At 39.7% G+C, this 22,822-nt stretch overlaps 1 protein-coding gene across 1 annotated transcript; it reads right to left on the reverse strand.

Moving 5' to 3' along the window:
• Positions 1-3,704: 3,704 nt before the first annotated feature.
• Positions 3,705-22,503, reverse strand: RAB32 (RAB32, member RAS oncogene family). The gene is made up of 3 exons (XM_042886169.1): positions 22,163-22,503; positions 6,746-7,023; positions 3,705-5,237 (listed from the first exon to the last, which is right to left on the reverse strand). The coding sequence occupies exons 1-3, from the start codon at positions 22,389-22,391 to the stop codon at positions 5,088-5,090; spliced, it is 657 nt and encodes a 218-aa protein (XP_042742103.1). The 5' UTR covers positions 22,392-22,503; the 3' UTR covers positions 3,705-5,087.
• Positions 22,504-22,822: the final 319 nt, after the last annotated feature.

A 22,822-nucleotide genomic window follows, 5' to 3' on the forward strand; every position in this document is an offset into this window, starting at 1 on the left:
TTCCTGGTTTTGATATTATATGAAAATCCCTATCTGAACTTTGAAGTTGAGAGCACTTGTACTCTAGCTACCAGAAGTAGGAACGTGCAGAGGAACTACTATTATCTTCCTAAGAATTTCTAAATCTTCAGCCAAATGCTATTAGGAATTCTGATCAAATCCTGAGGGATGGATAGATAGTTGTGGTTTTAGAGTAAGAATGCACAATGTTAATGCAGTATTAACCACTGAGCTGCAGAGACTACACAATCTCTCAGAACATGATTCTATTTTCGTATTTTGCTATTTAAAGAGGGTAACTCTGCAGCAGATTTATAAATTTAAATCTTGTTTGTTCTAATTAAAGGCAAGCTGCAAATCATTGCAAATCCTTTTTAATGGTGATTAACTTCAGTGCAGTTTTAAACAAATGGTTTAGTGCAGTTGCAGTTCTGCATAAAGGCTAAAAGTAAAGAGTTACTAGAAAAATGCAGAATTGCTAGACAAATTTCAAAACAAATGTGATTATTATTTTTCAAGAAAAGGCAGGAACAAGGACATTGATAAAGCTGTAAACTCAAACTTGCTTTTCACCCTACAAAGTTAAAAATTACCTTTTTAAGTAAAAACAGTACTGCAACACTTTACACTCCTCAGCATATGAAGTGTGAGAGTGGCATGAATATTGCGAAATTTGTGCCATCATACGTATGGTAAGACAAGTACCATGATAAGTATTTGAACTATAGTAATCTCATCTAGTTATGCTCAAAAGCAATAACCTAAAGAAAATAACTGCTCCCCTTCTTAAACAAGTAAGTATTAGAAGGCAATGATTTGGAGGTTCCTTGGGGAAAAGCACAGTTGAACAAAGCAATTATTTAAATTCTTTTTCATGGAGAGAAAAAAAAAAAAGAAATTAAGTACTGAGATGGTGGCCCTTTTACTTGCAGATCTTCCAAGCCAAAGCTATCCAAACACCATCCCCTCCCTATAAAGTTTTTCTTAAGGTAGTTAAAGCAGAAAAAGTTCTGTGTGTACTGAAATAACTATCTAGTAGAATTTATTAATAATGAGCCCATGTAAGGAACATAAGATGTCTAAGCTAGTAATTTCTCACTGAAGGAGCATGTTTTTAGATAGCATTAAAAGGATTTGTTATCCCATTTAGTTAATGCACTGAGTACTGTCCCCAGCTTGGAGATGTTTGTTAAGGCAAAAATGGAAGCAAAGAACCAATCTCACAGAGCTTTCAAATGACTATGTGCAGTACAGGCACAATGCCTTCTAAATCTTCACTAGATAGACCTGAATCTGGCATGTTCCTTACTCCTCTGACTAGATTTCTGCTGCAGAACAAAGAGCTGTGAAGTGACCTTTCACATGCTGCCAAGTATTTCAATACAGAATCATTATTTATATCACTGGCACTTTCACTAATACATTTCTCATTCCTGTGAGGTATTCTGTCATCTCTTTTTCTTACATTTTCCAGTAACTTATTATACAAAGGATGAAGGCGTATGCACATTTAGAGAACTGTTTCCATAGCAAATAAAGTGTATCATAGAAGAGGAAAGCAGTCAGTTCTCCATTTTAGAATCAAAGTCAGTAAGATATTAAAGCTAGAAGGTAGATAAGGGAGCAATAATATAAAAGCAAGTTCTTCAACATTCACTACCATGATACCACTTTAAATATTTCTACTTCCCCCATCATCATCTATCAAACAGCCTATAAGAACTATTTTCTAATAATAAATCACTGCATACAAGCAAGGATTTATACAGTTTAAGAGGACTGAATGCTACTAAGACTCAACAGCTAACTGAACTAACCAAAATTTTAACAAAAGTCTTCAGAGCTGGAAATAGCTTATTTTCCTTCCACCGCACTTAAGTTGCACCTGGACAATTACATACAGAAGGAACATCAATTTCTCCAGTTTTCATAATTAACCTTTTTAAGTGAATAGATGATACTTTGCATAACCCACACATGCTGCACAGCTACAGTGCAGAACTATATGCTATCTCCAACCTTTATTAAATAAAATGGAATCAAGCCAAGTAAGACGTTTTACTTGAAGAACCGACTGGATTTTTACTCAAGTTGCTATTCCAAATCATTCCTTCAATATGAGGACTAAGAAACCAAGTAATTTATTTTATGAATGGCATATTCTAATTTGCAAAAGATAATAAAAAGTAGCAAAGGACCTCTGTTCATATGAAAAAAACTGATATGAATCATTTTACTACAGTATATCCTGTACACATAAAATAAATGTTAGACACTTTTTTAACTTATTAGCTTGCTAGATGTTGTCTAAACTTGCAGATATCTTTCCACGCCAGAGATTGTGTTAATTAAAACAGGGTTCCATATCTACTATGATTGATTTTTGTTGTTGGTATTGCCTGAACATCACTCAGGCTCAATTTCTCCAGTCAGTAATACATCAAAACTACTATACAGTTTGATACTCTTAGTCATACTACATTCATTTAGAATTTCAGAAGCTAGCTGGCTATACACAGGAGAAGGAAATCACTTAAATATAAACAGCAGTAGCATTTCAAGCACAAGTCTAGATCTACAAAACCAATCTACTCGGGGTTATATCGTCACTGACATGACAGTGAAGGTTCATGCATCCAGGTAGAGTCCCAAAGCTTCATCCTGATTTTCATTCTGCTATTCATTCTGCTATAAGTTTGAAAACTAAGAATAAGAAACAGCACAGTAGGTGCATGATTAAAAAAGACAAAATAAAACCAACAACCTGACATCCACTACATCTAGCAATTCCTGCAGTCAGGTAGGCATTCAAGGAATTAATGTTATAAACAGTCTAGTTTCAAACACATTAGATAAAGAACTGGCCTTTTTCTAGCAGTAAAAAGCCTTCCTGTCATTACATGGGTCCATTAATCCTACTGATTTCAAGCCAGTTGAACATGAAATCTCATTTTATCAAAAGTTTTTAATCACACATTTTGATTTATACAAGCATGAAGCCAACAGGCTGTGCAAATGCTCCACTAGTTATGTTTTAAGTCCAGAAGACAGCATGCTGGAGATTAAGTGGGCTTAAGTGGATTTACAGTCCAAGTTAACTTGTTGTGGAGAGAACAGGAAAATTACAGTAGTTCCAGGTTAACTAGGACAGTTAACAACCCCAACAAGGAGCAAAGTCAGCAAACAAAGAACACAGATAGGGTGCAACTCACTTTTTGAAGCTTTGCTACTTTCAGCTTTAAAAAAAAGTTTGTAATTAAACTTGAAATGTCCAGCTAATCTGCACAAGCAAAATGGATGTATTCTTTGTAGTGCTACACAGTGGGAAGATGAGATACCATGGACATAATCAGACTAGATAAATGCTCATGAGGACAGTCAGGCATTGAAACAACTTCCCTGCAGGTCATGTAGTCTGTCATTGAATGTTGAAGACCAGAATACTACACAAAGGCCTTACCAGCCAGGTATGGCCTTACTTTGAGGATGATTAGAAGGGTTCTTAAATTCTTGTCTAGCCTAAATTAATTTATAACCCTCAACAAGTTAAACCTTGTTTTAGTTTATGCCATTCTGTTCTGTGGTAATCTAAAAGCCTATAACATAACTATTGAAATAAATATTTTCATTGATACTTGAAAATAACTTTATTTAAGGTGGCACATATGATGTGAAGATTCATTCAAAAGCATACACCAACAAGAGAAGATGCCCAAATATATTTATTTGTCTCTTAAAAAATATGTTACTCTTTAGAAAAGACAACAGCCTAGGTAATTTCAATACAGATTAAAGTATATTCCATCTGGCAAATACTTCATGCTGATGTTTACTTAAACATCAGTACCAGACAAGCAAGCAAAGAATTATTTAGTCAGTAGCAGTGAGGTACCAAGACAGAAGAAACCCTTTAAAATTAAGAGGAACTCTAGAGTGTTTCAGCCTAGCAAAGCCAAAATTCCATGAAAATGGCCAAGAATTGAAGTTCTCTACTCCTTTTAATCTCCATCTGCTGCCAGAAATACATGGGTTATAACAAGGAAGTAAGCTTCTCAGTAAACAGAGCTACAAACTGGTAAGTCAGTTCACAAACTCTGAGTAGTCAGAAGAGTGCAGCACTGTTCTAAAATTAAAAAAAAGGAGGCGGGGGATTTTTGACAAGCTAGAAAGATCCAGTTCAATTATTTTTTCCAAGGCATCTATTCTTATTCAAAATATTTAGAACCATCTCCAGAAAAAAGGAAAAAGCAAGTTCATTGTCATAGGACAGCAAGATATTTTACCTAGTCTTGCTAAAGTTTTTTTTTGTGTTAATGCATGAAAAGACTTCTGTATGTTTATTTCTAAATGTGAGTACGAGTGAATTACCATAAATATGACAGAAATCAACAGTATTGACATACCTCACAAGTATTAGCTGAAAGTAATACTCTTTAAATAGCTGAAGATGTATTTTTGTTAATATCTACATAGCAGTGCCTTTCCATTAAATACAGTCATTTACCTTTACCTATCTTGTTCTTACAGTGGTGAAAGCAGCCTTTTCCACTTGATCCTGGTGAACACACCAATGATGATATTGGCCCCTTCAAGACTTCCAGAATGTCTTGATCCAAGAGAGCTAGCAAGGAGACAGACCCTCATAGTGGAGACAGATATGTACAAGTATAGGTGAGAAATCAGGCTAAAGCAGGGCATTATTGGTGACAAAAGAAAAATATTCAGAGGTGCAAGTGACTGTTCAGCTAAAGCCATGAGTGAGTCTTATTTGGAATGTAGCATATCCTAGAATGCAAAGTAGACACTGAACATTGCCTTTGTTCTTTTTTAGGAGTGTAAACACTACCTTATGTTCCCAAGTAAGCACTAATTAGATTTAGATGAAGCCACTCAAGCAAGAAGAGTAAGAACTCACAAGATACTCTTGTTTAGCATGAAACTGAGTATGTAAGCACCCACAAGAATCACCTGTTCAGATAATACCAGACACCCCACATGGATTGTCACAATGCAGCACCATAGCAGCAGTTTGATTTAAGGAACAGTCTTGCTGCTCATTCCATCACATTTGTCAAACAGTGGTAGTATTAGCAGCACTGCGATTTACTCTCTGCTTTCAATGGGTCTAGGTCCAGTTTTGGTTTCCCCACATCATTCTCTTCATTAGGAAAGGTTTTATAGTTGGCAAGGATGTTTTCCACCAAGAATCGAGCAGCTTCATCTATGTTGATGTTGTCCTAAAAATAGGAATGCAAATAAGTTAGTTTGTTGGATTTTTTTTTTTTTTTTGCTTTTAAAAAAGTCACACTTCCCTGTTAGAAGCTGGCCAGATATAAACTTTTCTAAAGCCACCAGCAGAACACAGGTAGCTTAGATGCAACACAACTGCTCAAAATTTTGCCTTTTGTAGAAAAAAAAAAAAAATCATTGGAAAAGTTTAGTAAAGCTATTCACCCACCATACATAAAGGATAGCTCGACTCCAAAGTATTGTGTAGTCTGGGGATAAATCATCTATGTTCAAACAATTCATAAGTGCCAAGCTGCATTTATGTATCAGGAAAGATAACAGGCAATTACACTGCTTTTAGTAGTGCATGGCCTTTTGGGGCCTACTCTTCTTTCTACTGCAGTATGAATGAACTCATTTATCAAAAAAGATCTTTTGAATCAGCCCCAAAAACCCATGAAAAAAAAAAAATCAAGGTGCCTCATCCACAATTTTTTTTATGCATGCTTTGAGAAGTATCTTAACCTACGCTCCAAAAAAATGTGTATGCAGAATACCTGAAGCTATATTTCAGCCTAGTACCTTAGTCAGTGTGCATTTCTATTCCTTATTTTAAAGGTGGTCAGGAAGAGATTTGTTTCTTGCCATTTCTCTTACAGATCTTTGAAAAAAAATGCATCATCAGGTGCTAGAAATGCCTCTGACATAAGTACACTTTATGCCAGTTTTTCAGCAGCAACCGAAGGAAGCACACAACTCAAGGGAAGAGAAGGATCTTGAAGTTTATCCTAATATAATGAAATTATCAGCCAGTAACTGGCCCTGTCATACACATCAATGCTTGAGATTAAAGGTTTTTCAACACGAAGGCAGTCAGGTTAAGAAGCTGTTGATTTTACTTCCAACTAAGCTACTGTAAGCACATATGCACATTGGCTGAGTTTGATTAAAACATTTGAAACTACTCACAGGTAAGCTTTATTGGAGAAAAGCCGCTGTCCCTTAGATTGTTTCTCTTTAACTGGGTCATTAGATTTTCCCTAGTTCAGTCTTGCCATTACTTAAAAAAGTAGAAAGTGGTTTAGTGTCATCATCTAGGTAGATAGTAGCAAGTGAGCAGATAGCTTTAGCTGGAGTCTTACCATTTCCTATATGCACCAGAGAAGAAAAAAAGCTGCAATGGAAATTCTTTCACTCAAAGATGCAGTGTTTTTGGTTTTGTCAGATCAAAATTTATTAGCACTGACATCTAAAGGACAACACTGATCTTAATGCATGCAAGACCAAAAAACCTTATTCAGTTAATGTTTCCACTTTAGTGTTGTCTGAACATCAGATGCAGTTCAAACTAAAAATGCTGTAAGCCTTCCTTAGCAATGAACTATCCTGAACACCACTTCTATTTCTCATTGAACACTGGAATCTGAACTGTCACTTCCTACACCTGATAAATTTCCTTTCAATATGACTATATTCATCTGCTTTCATGCCAATAGGAAGCACACTTAACGCTTACCTTGGCAGATGTTTCAAACCATCCAATAAAGCCACCTTCTCTGCAGAACTGGTCCATTTGAGAAAGATTCTGGCTGCCATCTTTCTTCTGGTCACACTTGTTTGCAAGAAGAACAGCAGGGATGGGGCTGCCATTGGGAAGAAGTACTTTACTGTCCAAATCATGCTTCCATTTTGAAACAGCCTCAAATGTGGAGCCTCTTGTGACATCAAAGACCACAAAAGCACCAACTGCTTCTTTGTAGTAAACCCTTGTCATATTTCCAAAACGCTCCTGGCCTGAAAAGGAAAGAAGTAACAATTTTTATGTACTTGCATTCACCACAATTTATGCTAAAGACTATCAGGTTAGTACATACAAGTTCACAAGTTCAGTCTTTAGGTCTTCTAACAGCTTACACATTGTCTCTTCCATCCTATGTAAGGTCATAGCAACAGCCAGTATGTACTCCCCCATGTGACAAGTTGCAATTGCATGTGACATGCAAAACAAGTAAGCTTTAAAGTATAGTTTTTAGTAGTGCCCTTTGAGAAGTAATGCCTAAAAACACTATCAGCACAACTAGACATAAGTCATTCTTCTCACAAAAGAATCTTCTTTGTGATTTAGATGTAAACCTAGCCATTTCAAATACACATTTAAGAAAACACAACATTTTCCTGGAAGGCAGACAAGGCTTTCTGCAAGCACCAACGCAAACAACTTTCAATGAATCCTCTGAGTATCTTTTGAAGATATTTTCCCTTAGGGAAAGCTTGAAAGGAGCCAGTTTAGTAGTTCATAAGCTTTTCTTAATTATTTTTAAGTCAGACCTCTCTGTAGTAGTTTCTAATTACCAAAGCCCCAGGATTTGGTACAAGGTGAACAGAATAGTTAAGGCACAATCATTCATAATAAAAATTTAGAAACAAACTAACCATCAGAAGAAAAGGCTTTTTTTTTTTTTTTTAAAGTAACATACAGTTCTTGTTGTCAGTATACTCAAGAAGTAGAATTAATGCCAGGTTCACTATTTGGAAGGTCAGATTTTCATACTATACTTATGCTTAAGTGAGCACAAGGGTCAGGTGTGATGTATGAGCATGTCACTTTAAATTTGGACTACTAAAATGGTTTCCTACTTTGTTCAGAAGCCTCTACTGGCAGAAGTGATTCCAGCTCTATATTTTAGTTTTACAGTATATTTTCACTTCAGCTGTAAGCATGTATTCTGTACGTTCTAGAATACTAAATAAGGATTTTAACTTGGAACATCATTGTCCTTTCTCCCCCCACAATGACATTCAAGTTTACCTTTGATTTGCAAAGACTGTCACCAGAAGAAATAGGCATTATCTGCACCGAAATGAATCAGAAGTCACTAGATGAAGGAACTTAACAGAGTACACTATTTTAAGGTCAGTATATTTCAGATTAGCTCATCCCCTGCAGACACTTTCAGTGAAGACTAAGCATCTGATAGAATTGCCCAGAATCAGTAGTAGCTTCCAGAGAACTATGAAGATCTAGGAAGAAGACTGGGGGCCCCCCCCCCCCCCCGTACAACCTCAAAGTACAATGGTGCAAAAAACAACATCACAAACCAATATTTTAGGGAACAGAAGCTAAACAGGAATTTAATCACTAGCAGCTGAGTATCTCTTCTGTGATCATAGGAAGCAAGCACAAAAGAAAAGCTCTTCCTTCCACACTCAAATCTCAAGTTTTGATGCAGGATTTCTGCCCAAGACTTTTAGGACCAACAAGCTGGATACCAAGCATGTATCTATGACCGTCACTGGATGAGGTGCGTTCTTTCTGAAGTGTCAGAAAAGTTGTACAGAAGTAATCTGCCATAGTGGGGTTACTATGTGTGAAAATTGTGCCAAATAGTACAGAAAAATGATCGTGCCTTAGAGATGAAAAAGCTAAAAGTGACTAGATGAAACTAGACTTAGTGTCTTGTGCACAGAACTGTGGGAAAGGCCTGGAGTGTAACAATGTGGTTACTACAGGAGTATGGAAAGAACATAAGGATTAGTCATGCTTGTAGGTGTATTGCTTTGATTTGCCTGACAGTAGCACAGACATTTTTCTGTTTCAGAGGTTCAGGCCAAGCTACAGTGCAGTCATGGACAGAGGTTATGTCTGGGGGTACAAAAGTGGCTGCATACAGTGCAGAGTTCTGTATTCTCTAACCACAGAGTTTTCACATCTAAATGACTCAGCACACATCACCATATTTTCCAGTAATTGCAACAGCAGTAAGTGAAATAATTGCATAATGTCCTGCACTGGCAACTAGTTCGGTTCCCTACAGTAGCATCACAGGAACTCAGCTTAGTTTAAACCTGTATTAAACTTCAGGAGCTTTTCTTGATTCCCAGTTCAGCTCTGTTACAATATAAGCTAAGTCAAAAACTACATTTAAGAAAAGACTTACAGCCTAATCTGACAATAGAAACTTTAATTTACTACAAGAGATGGATAATCACTAAGAGAATCAAGAATTGCCATCCTTTTCTTGAAGTTTATTTATGTATACATAAGCACCTACGTTCCTATAAGTTTTTCCCAGTGAAAGAAATACACAAGGGAATCCTGCTTAGCAGCATGACTTACTGTGGTTTGGCTTTTCAGTGTGCTCCTACTATTAATGCTGATCTTAATTACTGATTACAGGATGGAAACTGAAGCTAAGAAAAGCAATTTAAGCGTGCAAATGACTGCTGGATATGCACAGTATTGGGTATGTGTGGGTTCATTCCTCCAGAAGGATTCTCCTATACCTAAAGCCTTAATATGCCAGAAATCAACTTCCTGACAGCAAAGTGACCTATCTAAAATTTTTCCCAGCTATGCTCTCTGCTGGGAAGGTAGGTTTTGGTTTATCTGACAATACCAAAAGCATAGAACAAGTCCCCCCTACTTTGTATGATCTAATTTTCCTAGTCAATTCTGAAGCAATGCTACTCTGAGAAACCTGGGCTGTGTTAGATGCAACTAAGCCCTTTTCTTCACCTAGAGCACTACTACAAGAAGTAGTCTAACTTCTCTCTTGGAAGAAACTACCAGTTATGACATTCTCCAAAAATTGTGTCATTGGTGAGGAAGGAAAAGATGACCATGTGTTAAAAAGGTCTGACAACTGGAAGAAATGTGAAACAGTTTCTCTTGCTGAAGGCAGGCTATTGACAGACTACTCAGTGAATGGCCAGAATTCAAAATCTGATTTTGAACACATCTGGCAGTTCAGCATCAAGTAATCCTAAGCTATACAAGTATGACTGAAGTGAAGAGTACCCAGAAGTGAAAGCACATCTAGCTGAAGAGTTTTGCTTCCAGTCAGCAAGTAACTTTGAAGATCATTCCCACTAGTTTCCCACTTTTTCCTCACTGGACCCAGTAACAGTTGTCAATATCTGATAAATAATTAAGTACTCAGCTTGTAAATAAAGCCAAGCAGCTGTTGCTAACATTGTCCTTTAGAATATTGAAAGGCATTTTAAGGCAGTGTAATAAGAAATAGCCCATATAAGAAATAATCTATAAAACCAAGCCAAGAGATCCAGCTATACTTCTTTCTTCACAGTAGTGAAGAAAGTCAAATGTTAGAGTCCTACTGAATCAATTCAGAAAGTTCAAGATCCATAGAAGTTCCAACCTGCCAGAGAGTTACAGTTATACTTTTATTTCAACAGTAAAAATCTCAAGTATAGTTTTAAATATTGCAGACTTCAGTATCACAGGATGCTTATTAAATCATAATGAGCAGACTACTGTTAATCTGGGAATACCTGAATTTTCTCCTTCCTTTGTGAGAAGGATCAACCGTTCACCATGACTCTCAAGAGTCAATGCGAGTCATGTCACAATTCACAAAGGGTGACACTACTGAAAGCCTAGTTTAAAAAGAAGATTCCTTAGCTGTCTTGTCTGTAAATGCTGGGATAAAGCTCCTGCAGGTACAGAAATACTAACTTTAATCCCTATAGAAGTTTTGAAAGAACCTCCTGCTCAATGTTTCACAAGTCAACACATTTGGAAATACATAAGTATCTCAAAGTTGATACTCATTCAGTCCAAAACAGTTCAGTGCTAGTCACAGCAGGAATCTCTTAGATAACAATTCTGCTACAAAATCAGTATTGATCACAGTGAGCAGTACTTACGAACGACAACACTTGTTTCGTCACAGACATCCAACTTGCACTTCCAGAGGCATTACCCAACTTCTAGAGTACAAAGCAGAAGACAACTTCTTCCAAGGAAAAAGCTTGTACACAACTACCATATGATGTATAAAGCAGAAATGCATCAAGCTTCACTACAGTACAAGTTTGTGTACATGCATGAAGAAAATAGATCAGTGCAAGTAAGCACTCTGGATGTATGTAATAAAAAGCCTCCTTTAATGAACTGTGAAAAAAAAAACGGTAAAACCAAAGTTCTGTGAACATTTAGAATAGACTCAACGAGACCAGCACTATGCACAGCCTTTGGTAGCTGAGCACACCAGGAAGTATGGTCCTACGTCCTTTTAGACTTCACTGAGCATCATCTCAGATCCAGAACACCCATCACCAAGCCAGAAAAGCTCTAATGCGATTGTCAGCACCATGGCCCACAGGTTCTTGCTATCAACTATTCTGACTACAAAACATGTTTTGTTTTGCTAGCATGCTACAAGGGAAGGCGACCGATGTCATTTACCTGGACCTGAGCAAGGCCTTTGACATGGTCCCCCACCACATCCTCATCTCCAAATTGGAGGGAAGTGGATTTGATGGGTGGACGACCCGATGGATAAGCAATTGGTTGAAAGGCCGCAGACAGAGGGTGGTGGTCAATGGCTCTATGTCCAGGTGGAGGCTGGTAACAAGTGGTGTCCCCCAAGGGTCTGTCTTGGGACTGGTGCTCTTTAACATCTTTATTAATGACATCGATGAGGGAATTGAGTGCACCCTCAGCAAGTTTGCTGACGACACCAAGCTGAGTGGTGCGGTTGATATGGTGGAAGGAAGGGATGCCATTCAGAGGGACCTCGACAGGCTGGAGGGCTGGGCTCGGGTGAACCTGATGAGGTTCAACACGGCAAAGTGCAAGGTTTTGCATTTGGGCCGGAAGAACCCCAGGCACCTGTACAGGCTGGGAGGAGTGGTCCTTGAGAGCACCTCAGCAGAGAAGGACCTGGGGGTCCTGATGGACGAGAGACTGAATATGAGCCAGCAGTGCGCTCTGGCAGCTCGAAAGGCAAATGGGATCCTGGGCTCCATCAGGAGAGGGGTGGCCAGCAGGGACAGGGAGGTGATTGTCCCTCTCTACTCGGCTCTTGTGAGGCCCCATCTGGAATACTGTGTCCAGGTGTGGAGCCCTCAGTACAAGAAAGACATTGAGATTTTGGAAAGGGTCCAGAGGAGGGCGACTAAGATGATCAGGGGGCTGGAGCACCTCCCCTATGAGGACAGGCTGAGGGAGTTGGGCTTGTTCAGCCTGGAGAAGAGAAGGCTGCGGGGTGACCTCATTGCAGCCTATCAATACCTGAAGGGAACCTACACCCAGGAGGGGAGTAAACTCTTCAAAAGGGCTGATAACAGCAGGACTAGGGGAAATGGTTTTAAGTTGAAGGAGGGAAGATTTAGGTTGGATGTTAGGGGGAAGTTCTTTACTAGGAGAGTGGTTAGGCCCTGGAACGGGCTGCCCAGGGAGTTTGTGGATGCCCCGTCCTTGGACGTGTTTAAGGCCAGGTTGGACGGGGTCCTGGGCAACCTGATCTGAATGTGTATGTTTGGTGGCCCTGCTAGGCAGGGGGGTTGGAACTACATGATCCTTGGGGTCCCTTCCAACCCGGGTGATTCTGTGATTCTGTGAAAACATGTACCTGTGCTAGTATGCTGTATGGTTCAGTCTTCAGTGTTGAACTCTACAAATTAGTTGTCTCACTGTCCTTAAATTGGTTTGAAACATTTGTTTTTACTCAACCCAGACATGAAAGAATTGGAAAAAAAGTTTACAGCAAATGAAAACCTTTCTTCCTTGTCTTCCCTCTCCTTGAAGTAATGAACACTTTCTCTCCTGCTTCAGCAGTGCTGCTGTAGAGATTAAAACCTCAGGCTTTCCAGATGTCTAGGTCTGACATATTATCAGGGGAACATCTCAGTGGCAGCTCCTTATCTACAATGCCAACTCTCAGCACAGTTCACATCACACAGTATGGTAGATTTAAGTTACAGCACCATCCAAATGGGTTGGGCATGCAGCCCAAACCCATCACTAATAGTTAGGTAAGTTTTGAATGGGACAGCAGTTCCAAATCCCTAATGAGATGTAGGCAAGAACAGACTACACTTTGAATGCCTGTTGGTCTTACAGCTAGATGCCAAATGCAAGATAAGGATGAGGATGTATTGCCCCATTCTCCAGACAGTTGAAACACATTTTAGCACCACCAGATCCAGGTATGTGCTGACTGGTGGGGGTATTCTCTAGCAAGATATACAAATACATTACTTCCAAGCCACCCACCACTGCTGATATTATTTCCCCCCATTCTCTCTCCACACCAGGACAGCTTGTCCCAGAACTGTCTCACTCAATTAGAGCAAATCTGTTACTCAGCAAAAAGTAGGTTAACCAAACCACTATCAGTTTTACAGGACATGCTCAAGTGACTGCCTGCTTTTTCACATAGGCAGCAGCTGTACATTGTGGGAAAACAGGGAGCCAGATTCCAAAATGGTCAGTACAGGCTGTCTTTCCATTCCTCATTCTTACCCACATAAGCTATAAATGCAAGATTACACAATGTTTAAACTAGATTGGGCAGCTCTGGTAGATATTAGGAACCTGTAAGTTATGAAAGCTTCACTTTTACTTTTCACCAATGCGAAAGTAATATTTGGTATTTGTGGTTCTGATGACAAATGTTAAGAGGTTAAAGAAGTGAGAACAAGAATATTGCATTTTCTTATATTAGGCAGTACTACAAAGTTTAATTGCCTGCAACTCCTGCATTTTACAAGAAAAAAAAGAAGTCCCAGATAATTTTTTGAGTTTGTGGTACCCTTTCTTACTAAAGGTCTACACTAAACTACTGATCACTGGAAGGATAACTCCCTGAAAGTAAGCAGACCACACCCCTCAGAGAAAGGCTTTCCAATCAAGAAATAACCAACCAGTTCACCCCTACTCATCTGACACCAATCTTAAATAGAAGAAATGACCTTTGGTACTCTAGTTATGTTTACACTAGACAGTACCATGTTGCAAAGGAAGTTGCAAGGTGTAATCCTGTAGAGCGAATGTTCTGATCTAATAACCAGAGTATACCAGATGCTATATGTATACATAGTATGTATTTGAGAGATTTGCTCAGAACTAGTTGCAGTCATTGAAACCACTGACTGATGTCAGTTCAGGGGTAGCTGCATGTTGTTTAGGTCATAATTTGATGCGTTTTCACATGTTTTTAGGAGTCTGTTTCATTCTAAAATGTTAGGAAATAGTTCACACTAAAGTTTCATTGCATAGTACAGCCAAAAATCTGAACTAGTCAGACATTAGCCTTCCCACTTGAGAATTCTGGTAGATAAGCAGATAGGTACAAATGCCAAGAAGCTACACACCCAATTTCTATCAGGAAAATTGATCACATCTACCATTCTTACAGATAGTAAAAGCACACTATTCTCTTCTAGAAGGTAGAAAAGCTAAGTAGGAAGAATTCTTCCTCAAGAAATTTCACAACTCTCACAGGGAAGTTTACAGTAAGACTGAAACTTCTTTGCTGCTTGTAGTCCTTGGCTAATCCAGTGAGTTAATATTGCCTGAGATAGCTCTAATAGCTATCTAGTAAGTTTTGAGGCAAGACCTTGCACTTATAATTCAGCTAGCTTTATCCAGCATCAAATACACATAGGAGTTTGACTATTTGTACAAGAAAGCCTAACAGGCTTATTTTCACTTCCTTTGCTTGCATCTTCGACGAACAAATTGAGACAAGGAAGTTTCCAACTAAGCAGTAGGATTTTGTCCCATGAAAAGTATAGCTCAGCTAAGCTAACTAATTTCTAACTAGACATCAGATATAGTATATGTAGAAAAATGGCTGGTTTCTATTTTACTCTAACTAGGCTCATTAAAACAAGTTAACTGCTAGAGTTTATGGCGCCCCCCCCCCCCATTTGTCTCCTTCAGTGCACTGCTATGCACTGTGTAGTTAGCAGTGATGCTGCATGGGCAGTGTGGCATTTCACAACGCAGGACAAGTAGTCTAAAGTCAGTTTGTTTCAAGAATGACTTTATCATGAGACTAAGAAATTGTAACTCCTAAACCAGCCAGTGTGTCATGATACAGTGTGCCACTGGAATTCTCTATCAAGTAGCTGCCACTTTGCTCTACCCAGCTCTCTATTCCAGAAACATTTAAAGAATAAGTTCCCATAAGCTCTTAGTAGTGACACTTAAAGGGTTTTTAAAACATTACTTGATAAGCTGCCAACATTCACACAATAAGTAGTATTTGCATTTACAGCTAGCCTAGAAGCTATCACTACCTAAAATATGCTACACTTTCTTAGCCATAGTTAGAATGTTTATTTCTAAACAAGCTGTATAAAACACTGAAATCAAAGATCTTAGCACCACATCTACCTTTATTCTGCACATCTGTAGCCAGCTGACAACTTCAAAAATTGTCTTACCAACATGAAAAGCACGTTGCACATCCCAGTCACTGCTTACTGCTGTTCATACTAGAAGTAACACTTTCAATAATTTCAGTGTCAATAATTATTCCTACTTTCATAAGCAAACAGATTCCTTTATTGCAAACTGCTTCCTCTTGACATGGCATGTCACACTTTGGAACTTCTAGCCTGAGTATTTGAAGGAGACCCTTCACAAACTGTAAAGGCAGATCAGTGAGCTCTGCTGGAGTTGAAGGAAAATATTAACAGCTGCTCTGAAATTTAATTCCAGTGTCCTTGATTGCTACTGCAGGGAAGAAACATTTTATACAGAACACCAAAACTTTTTTGAGCCAGGCTGCTAAAGTCACCCATCTTATAAAATAAAACAAAATAAAATCAGTTTTGAACACATCTGTAAAGCACTTGCTAACTTAAGTTGTACTTGTGTACATCCACTGCACTAACACCCAGATTTGGTGGGCACATAAAAGTAAAAGGCCAAATGGGTGTCAGTAAATAAGGCAAAGTTACAGAGATTCTGAAGCTGGAACTCTACTGTAAGGTAAGTTGATAAAGGTCCATCTGCATCCCTGCAAACTACACAAAGAAAAATGTAGTGCAGGCTACACCAGTTTATTGCTGGAGATTAATACAGCTGACTTGTCAAATAGCTTAATTTCTGAGCAGTATTACATGAATGGCAAGAACTTAACCAACACTTGCCTCAAAAAAACTGAATAATTTAAGTTAGTGGATTTCCACAGATTTATAGCTTTAATAACTTGACCCAGAAATTTGTTATGTTATGAGACAAATGCTATTTTTCTTCCCATTTGCTTTCTCTTCTCCTTCTTAATGAATCCATCCTTTGTTCTCTTTACTTGAGTGCTACAGAAGTATTTTTATTATGGCTTTGTACCAAATGTAAGACACCTGAACAGCTGCTAATATGATATGAACTTTATCTACTTGAAAATAAGACTGAAGTTTTATGTATTCCACAGTGATTAGAAGATCAATGACTAAAATTAAGTGATGTTTTCATTGCGAATATAAATTAAGAGTGCTTGATGAAAATCAATACAGTAATCTTGGCTTTAAGTGTGTACCAGATCAGCTGGACTTTTAAGATCACATTCCTAAACCTATTACTTGCAGGATAACCAGAAAAGCCTATGAAGAATTTCTAAGCTCATTTCCAAGACGCTGTGAGAACATCTATCAAGTTTTCCATTTAACCGAAACCTAACTGAACAGTCCTGTCTTGCACAACCAAAGTCACTGTGCCTAACTGCCTAACCCCAGCTTCAAGACTAACATTTCCCACGTGCTTGCAGAATTTCTACTTTTAAAAACCAGCACAGAGGCTTTTACAAGTTCAGTTTAAGACAACAGAAGCAGTACTTTGCAGCGCTATATAATGTACTCAGCAAAAGAATCTTCAGCTGTGAATAACCAGTATTCCACCAGCAGAGCAAGGAAATAGCTTTATTAGCAAGACCAGCATCTGTCACTCATGCCACTTGTTTGTGGTGCACAGGGATGTCTGAAAGCTAGTAGACACAAGAAATAGACGCAAGAAGGAACAAGTTTAACATGTTTAGCACTAAATTGGACTACTTCACTGCAGAGCTGCAAGTAAAGCAAGTCATTGTCAAGTGAAAGTTCATAAACCTAATCCTGCTGTTCCAGAGGAGTCACAGGAAAGGACACCCACACAAGATTTCCCACAGCAGGGTGGTTTCAGGAAGGAAATGCACAGTGTATCTTCAGCTCGGTTTCTTGTCTCTACTGCTTCTGAGAAAGCATTTCAATGCCTTTGCAGATGAGCAGGTCTACATTCCCCCTAAAAATTTGTCTGCTAGCCTTTCACGTCTTCAGCCAACAGTAAGTAATTATTCTTACATGAAATGTATACAGGCAAGAAGCATTCCAAGATCAGTCATGGGTCTTTCAGACCTTTCTGACTGATTAGTCTGAACTTCATCACAGAGTACTCCTGACAGCTTTCTGACCTACCTCACCTATTCCAGAGCGCTTCCATCTTCACATGAAAGCAGTTGTATCTGGAACCTCCATCACCAGGTAAATCAAAAAATAACTTCAGACCACTTGCCAGTTTTTTAAATGAAGCTCTAAGCTCCAAGTTTTGCATCCATTTCTGATATTACTATTTATGTACTATTTATGTACTATTTATGTACTCTCTTCCTTACACTTCCTTACTACACTCTTCCTTACATGTTCCTCACTCTTAGGAATATCTAATGAATGCAAAAGCACAGTTGTGGGCAGGTCATGCCTAGACCCTCAGCCTCCACCCTAGGCTCACTTCCAGACACAAATAGAAATTTGTCTATACTGCAAGAAACAAGCTTGTGACCTAGCACCTTGAAACAACCCGGCAGTCCTTCAGCACCTCAACAGCACAAATGCCGAACAAGAATAAACTAAAGTATACAACTGCTCAAAGTTGAAATATTTTTCACATGGCAGCTTGAACATCTTTTAAACACCGCCAGCAAAACATGTAACAGTGCAAAGTTATAGTTCACAGAACATGTAGCTGCAAAGTACACCACCTCTACAGAGGAGAGAACTAACTTCACTGGGACAGATGATCAGGTACAGTTTGATAATCCTTGGTATCTAGACCAGAAGGCTTGCATTTTGCCTTCGTTATCTCGCTCTGCAAATCCTTTTAGGTCTCTCTTCCCCACTGTGAAGTGTGTTTAAACTTTTCCCTTCCTTTCTTCAACATCCATGGATTCCTGCACTCATTTTCCCATTTCTCATGGTTTCCCACAGATAAAAACAAGTTAACTTCCAAATAAACTGAAAGCTTAACATCTATTCATACACTTAAGATCAACTGGTCTTCATTGGAGAAGGGTTATTTCAGGCCTTCAGCTTAGCATTTGAGGAAAATACTCCATGTGATTTCTCTATCCTCTTCAAGTCAGAATTCAAATGTTTTCAAGGATACAGACAAGATGTCAGTAACAAATGTGCATGCTACATGTCTTACCCATTGAAAATTCCTATCTAAGTATTCTAAGCATGCAATAAACAACTGTTCCTATTCTGTTCTGACAGTTCCATTGCTACGCTCTTCCAGAATTTTGAACTTTTTCAGAGAAATTTTAATGATTTCCTGGAAAAAGGATACCGTAGCCAAAGCTAATGCAGAATGCATCAATGCCTCACTGAAAGCTATTTAAAAAAAAAAGCAGCTTTGTCTAGCAGATATTATTAGTAGCATTCATGAAGGAAAGTCAAGCTCTAGTGATTACCTACGACTTCTACCATTGCTACCCTCCAGAGAGTTGGACATTCTTATAGGCTGATGTGAGTGACAGTGGTAGCCAACATGATTATAAAGCTAAAGCTACCTAGTCACAGCTCTTACTATTTAAAATCAAAAGTATGATTGATTTAGAGGAAGTCCTTGAAGTCATTTTTCAACGCAGTTTAAAGTTTCATCGGTATGCTGTATTCACCTCCTTCACGGTACTGTGGTCAGGGGAGTATACTGATGAAGACAGCATGTTCATCAAGTATGAATCTCAAGCATACTGAAGTAGTTTAAAAACTTCCCTATCATTAAGATGCCTTTGTTTTCGTATCTCTTTACCACAGTGACTCATCTCTATCTCCTAGATATCTCATGTATTATGTCCTTTGAAGAAGAGGGTTAATCTTTTAATACTTTCAGAATTTATCCTGAAAGAATTGCTAAGCATAATTTAACATGCTGGGATGAAAACAACACAGTAATGCCCAAGGGCAGCTAAGATTTAGAAGTTTTGCTCCTGTACAATATATAGAATATATATAAATAATATTGTACAGGAGTATATAGAATATATAGAATATTCACAATATTCCATGCAGCAGACAAGATCATTTGACAGTGACTGACAGCAGTCTCTCAAGCTTTCTCATCTCTATTGCTGGAAAGGCTACAACCTGTGTCTATATAAACAAAAATGCCTGAGTATTTACAGAATATGAAAGTATAGGTACAACAGCACCCTTCTTCCTTTTAGCACCCAAACCTGCAGGAGTCAGCCTTCCTGTTGTAGGATACAAAGTAATGCAATTTCCACCAGAAGAAAAGAACTGGCTGACTATAACATTGTTGGGGCCTATCAGGCAATTACATGGATTTATGACTAAAACCTGAGCTAGCACAATAAATTGAAAACATTCACAAACCTGCAGCACTGCAATACACAGTGCAACATTCATCAGTTTGATGTCTGGCTACATTCACACCGGAAGCCAGCACTGTATCTGCATTATAATCCTTAGCTGATGGAATGAGCAACACAATTCATTTCTGCCATTGATTTACCTACAGAATACAGCTCTGAGGAAAGCTTTTGATGATGGACCTAACTACAAGCTGACCTAGGGAAAAACAGCATACTTTGCTTAAGGGCTTGACTCATGTTCAGAAGCCTTTTTAAGTACATCAAACTCAATTCAGAGCACCAGCACCACATTGCTTGCAGGGAAGTCACATGAAGTGTTACTTAGCATAAGATTTAGATCTGTTCAAGAGATCTAAAGCTGTTTGTCTGCATATACCAGCAGACAAAATTATCTATGAGCTGCTGAAAGACAGAAGACAGTTGCACTAATGAGTTAAGAGGGAATGACTATCATATGCTCAGATACTTCGTGACACGTGCTTTAGGCAACATACCCTAGGACAATATAGAAGCCATCTTCAGCCCAGTTCTTTCTAATCACTTCCACACCCTAAGGTCTTTAGAAAGACTTGTGAAGTACAGACTGAACTGCAGAACACCTTTCCAGCTCAAGTACACTTGCACTTTTAGCACTATGTAAACCCTCACAGATACTAAATTCCCCTTTTACTTCAGTGGTTAATACTTAAATGGAGACCTTGAGTTCTAGAGAATTCTGAACTATTGCTGTGAAACTGCCTGTACACAGCCCAATTAACAGCAGGAGTGCTTTCTTGTATTCTTAGTCTTCCAGTGGAGAAGGGCCCCCAGACCCTTAGAACAGTTAGTCTACAAGATTCAACACACAAGTCTGGACTGCAAATAGAAAAAAAAAAATCACTGTATTTTGGGTTATTTTCATAAGGGAAAGATTAGCCAGGAGCCTTACAAGAAAGTAAACATCACACTAAAAACATCATTCAACTAAGTAGGACATCACCTGCATCCATTAGCAGCTATTTTTTTCCCCCTGAACTGTAGAAATCATATCTTAAAATGATAGTCTTAGTATTCCAGTTAGCCATCTTAAAGGGTTTAGAGGTAGTGCCTCTTTGCAGTAGGACTTTCCCAAACTGAAAGTTTGAAGTTTATAATATTCGTTACAAGTACAGCTTTGTTACAAGTACAGCTAAGTTTCTGCTTAGCCTGTTGAAACAAGTCATTTTGGCAGAGCACGGTCTACCCCAGTGTCAGAAACCAAGGGCTGAGAAGAATTTAAACAGCTGCCTGCCAAAAACCAAGACCCTGGAACAACATTATCTTCACAACTCCAGACTTGCTGAAACACAGACAGAGCGTTGCAGCAGCTTGCGCCAATACTGCGAATTTATTGGAAAAACTTGAAGAGTGATTTGCAAAAAAAGAAGCCACAAGAGAAGTCCTTCCAGTATTTCCCCCTCTTGAAAACAATTAATCTTAGTTTTTCCTACAGCAGAAAGACCTACCATGTGTTTCAGCACATTACAGTAAGAAGCAAGCCTTTCAGCATGAGAATCATAGCTGAAGTGTTTTAGGATTTTTAAAGCAGAAGCAGCTGATGCAGACCTGCAGCTGGCTTGGCACAGAGATGTGTCAGCTGTGCATTTCCCTTCCCTTTCATGAGCTTCCACTTGACAAAGGAGTATGTTCGTGGAAATAGCAATTACTAGTTGTTAGCCTAGTATCTTTCAGTGCAAGTTTAGAGACAGTATCTGAAATAAGGTATTTTCTCATGTAAGGAAGTGTTCTTAAGACTGGAAAGAGAAAAAGGGAGCTGCAGGATAAAGGCCAGGCTACATAAAAAGACAAATGCAATGCCAACTTGAAATGGTTAATGAGTTGAGAGAACACAGGCTTCTTAGGAGACTACAAAGCAAAGTTACATTTGCCATCTGTCATTTAACACTTAAGCATAAGCATTTAACTATGATATGTACACAGTTTGGTTCTTTAAGATGCAGTGGCATTACAGAGTAGTTCTTATCACGCATAGGAGAGGAAACAGGGCTTTACTGTTCTAATGCCTTCTCAGTATCTTTTTGACACACATTCAAGTGCAGAACAGAGCATAACAGAGATCCCTCACCCCCTGCACAAGCCAGGAGTCACAAAATTAAATTTAGATTAAGCATGCTACCTTAAACCACTGAAAGGGAAGCACAACCTTTTGAGACAAGTTCTAATAACTGGAATAATTTCAGCCTGCAAGGTGTACCTACTGAGCACAACCCGCTTGGAGGAAACACGTTTCCTCTAGAAGCACGCAGAGCAGGAGCCATGAGACAGCAGCTGTGAGCAGCCAGAAGTAGAGCAGCTTTTTGAGGAGAGCTGTAAGAGCTCACAGGGCACCCGCAGCCTACCGAAAGTCAAAAACTCCTTTTCCCGACGGAAACTGAGCACTACTCACACCTCAAAGGCAGAGCTGAGCATAACAGGGAAAGGAAAGCCACGGCAGCAGGCTTCAGAGCCAGAGTACACCTCTCTCCTCAGGGGCCTCCGTCCCCATCCCTCACCTGCGATGTCCCAGAGCTGCAGCCGCACCAGAGTCTTGCTGTCCCAGTTGATGACTTTGAGAGCAAAATCCACCCCTATGGTGGCCCGATAGTGCTGGGAGAAGAGCTGGTGCACGTAGCGCTTGATAATGCTGGTCTTGCCCACGCCCAGCTCCCCGATCACCAGCACCTTGAAGAGGTGCTCCCGGCTCTCCGCCACACCGGACACCGGCCCTTCCCCGCCGGCCATGCCTGCACGGCCCGGCCGCGCTGCCGGGACTGCGGCGCTCCGCCGCAAACTTTCCCGGCCGAGAACCAGCCTCCACCAACGCTACCGCAGAGCCGGCCCGCGTCGGACGGGGGAAACAGAAAAAAGGGAACCTCGCAACCACCTGACCGCAGTCACAGGACGCGGAAACTCGACGCCTTATTAAGCCCGGGGAGGGGCAGAAGGTGGGTCGGGCCTCCGGCTGGGGCGGGTCGCACTCGCGGCCGCGTTGGGCCGCTCCTGCTATCCCGGGCCGCGAGAGGGAAGGGGCCTCCTCCTGCAGCTCTCCCGGCGGGCCGGGCGCACGGGGCGGGCTGCAGCTGACAGCGCGGCCGCGGGCGTCGGTGCCCGGAGGGCTTGGGTCGGTGAGGGGACAGTCTGCTGTCTGCGGGACAGCGCCGAACAGCTGAACG

Source organism: Lagopus leucura, unplaced genomic scaffold (assembly GCF_019238085.1).
Source record: "Lagopus leucura isolate 7727_CA_CO unplaced genomic scaffold, USGS_WTPT01 Super-Scaffold_73, whole genome shotgun sequence".
Classification (NCBI taxonomy): domain Eukaryota; kingdom Metazoa; phylum Chordata; class Aves; order Galliformes; family Phasianidae; genus Lagopus; species Lagopus leucura.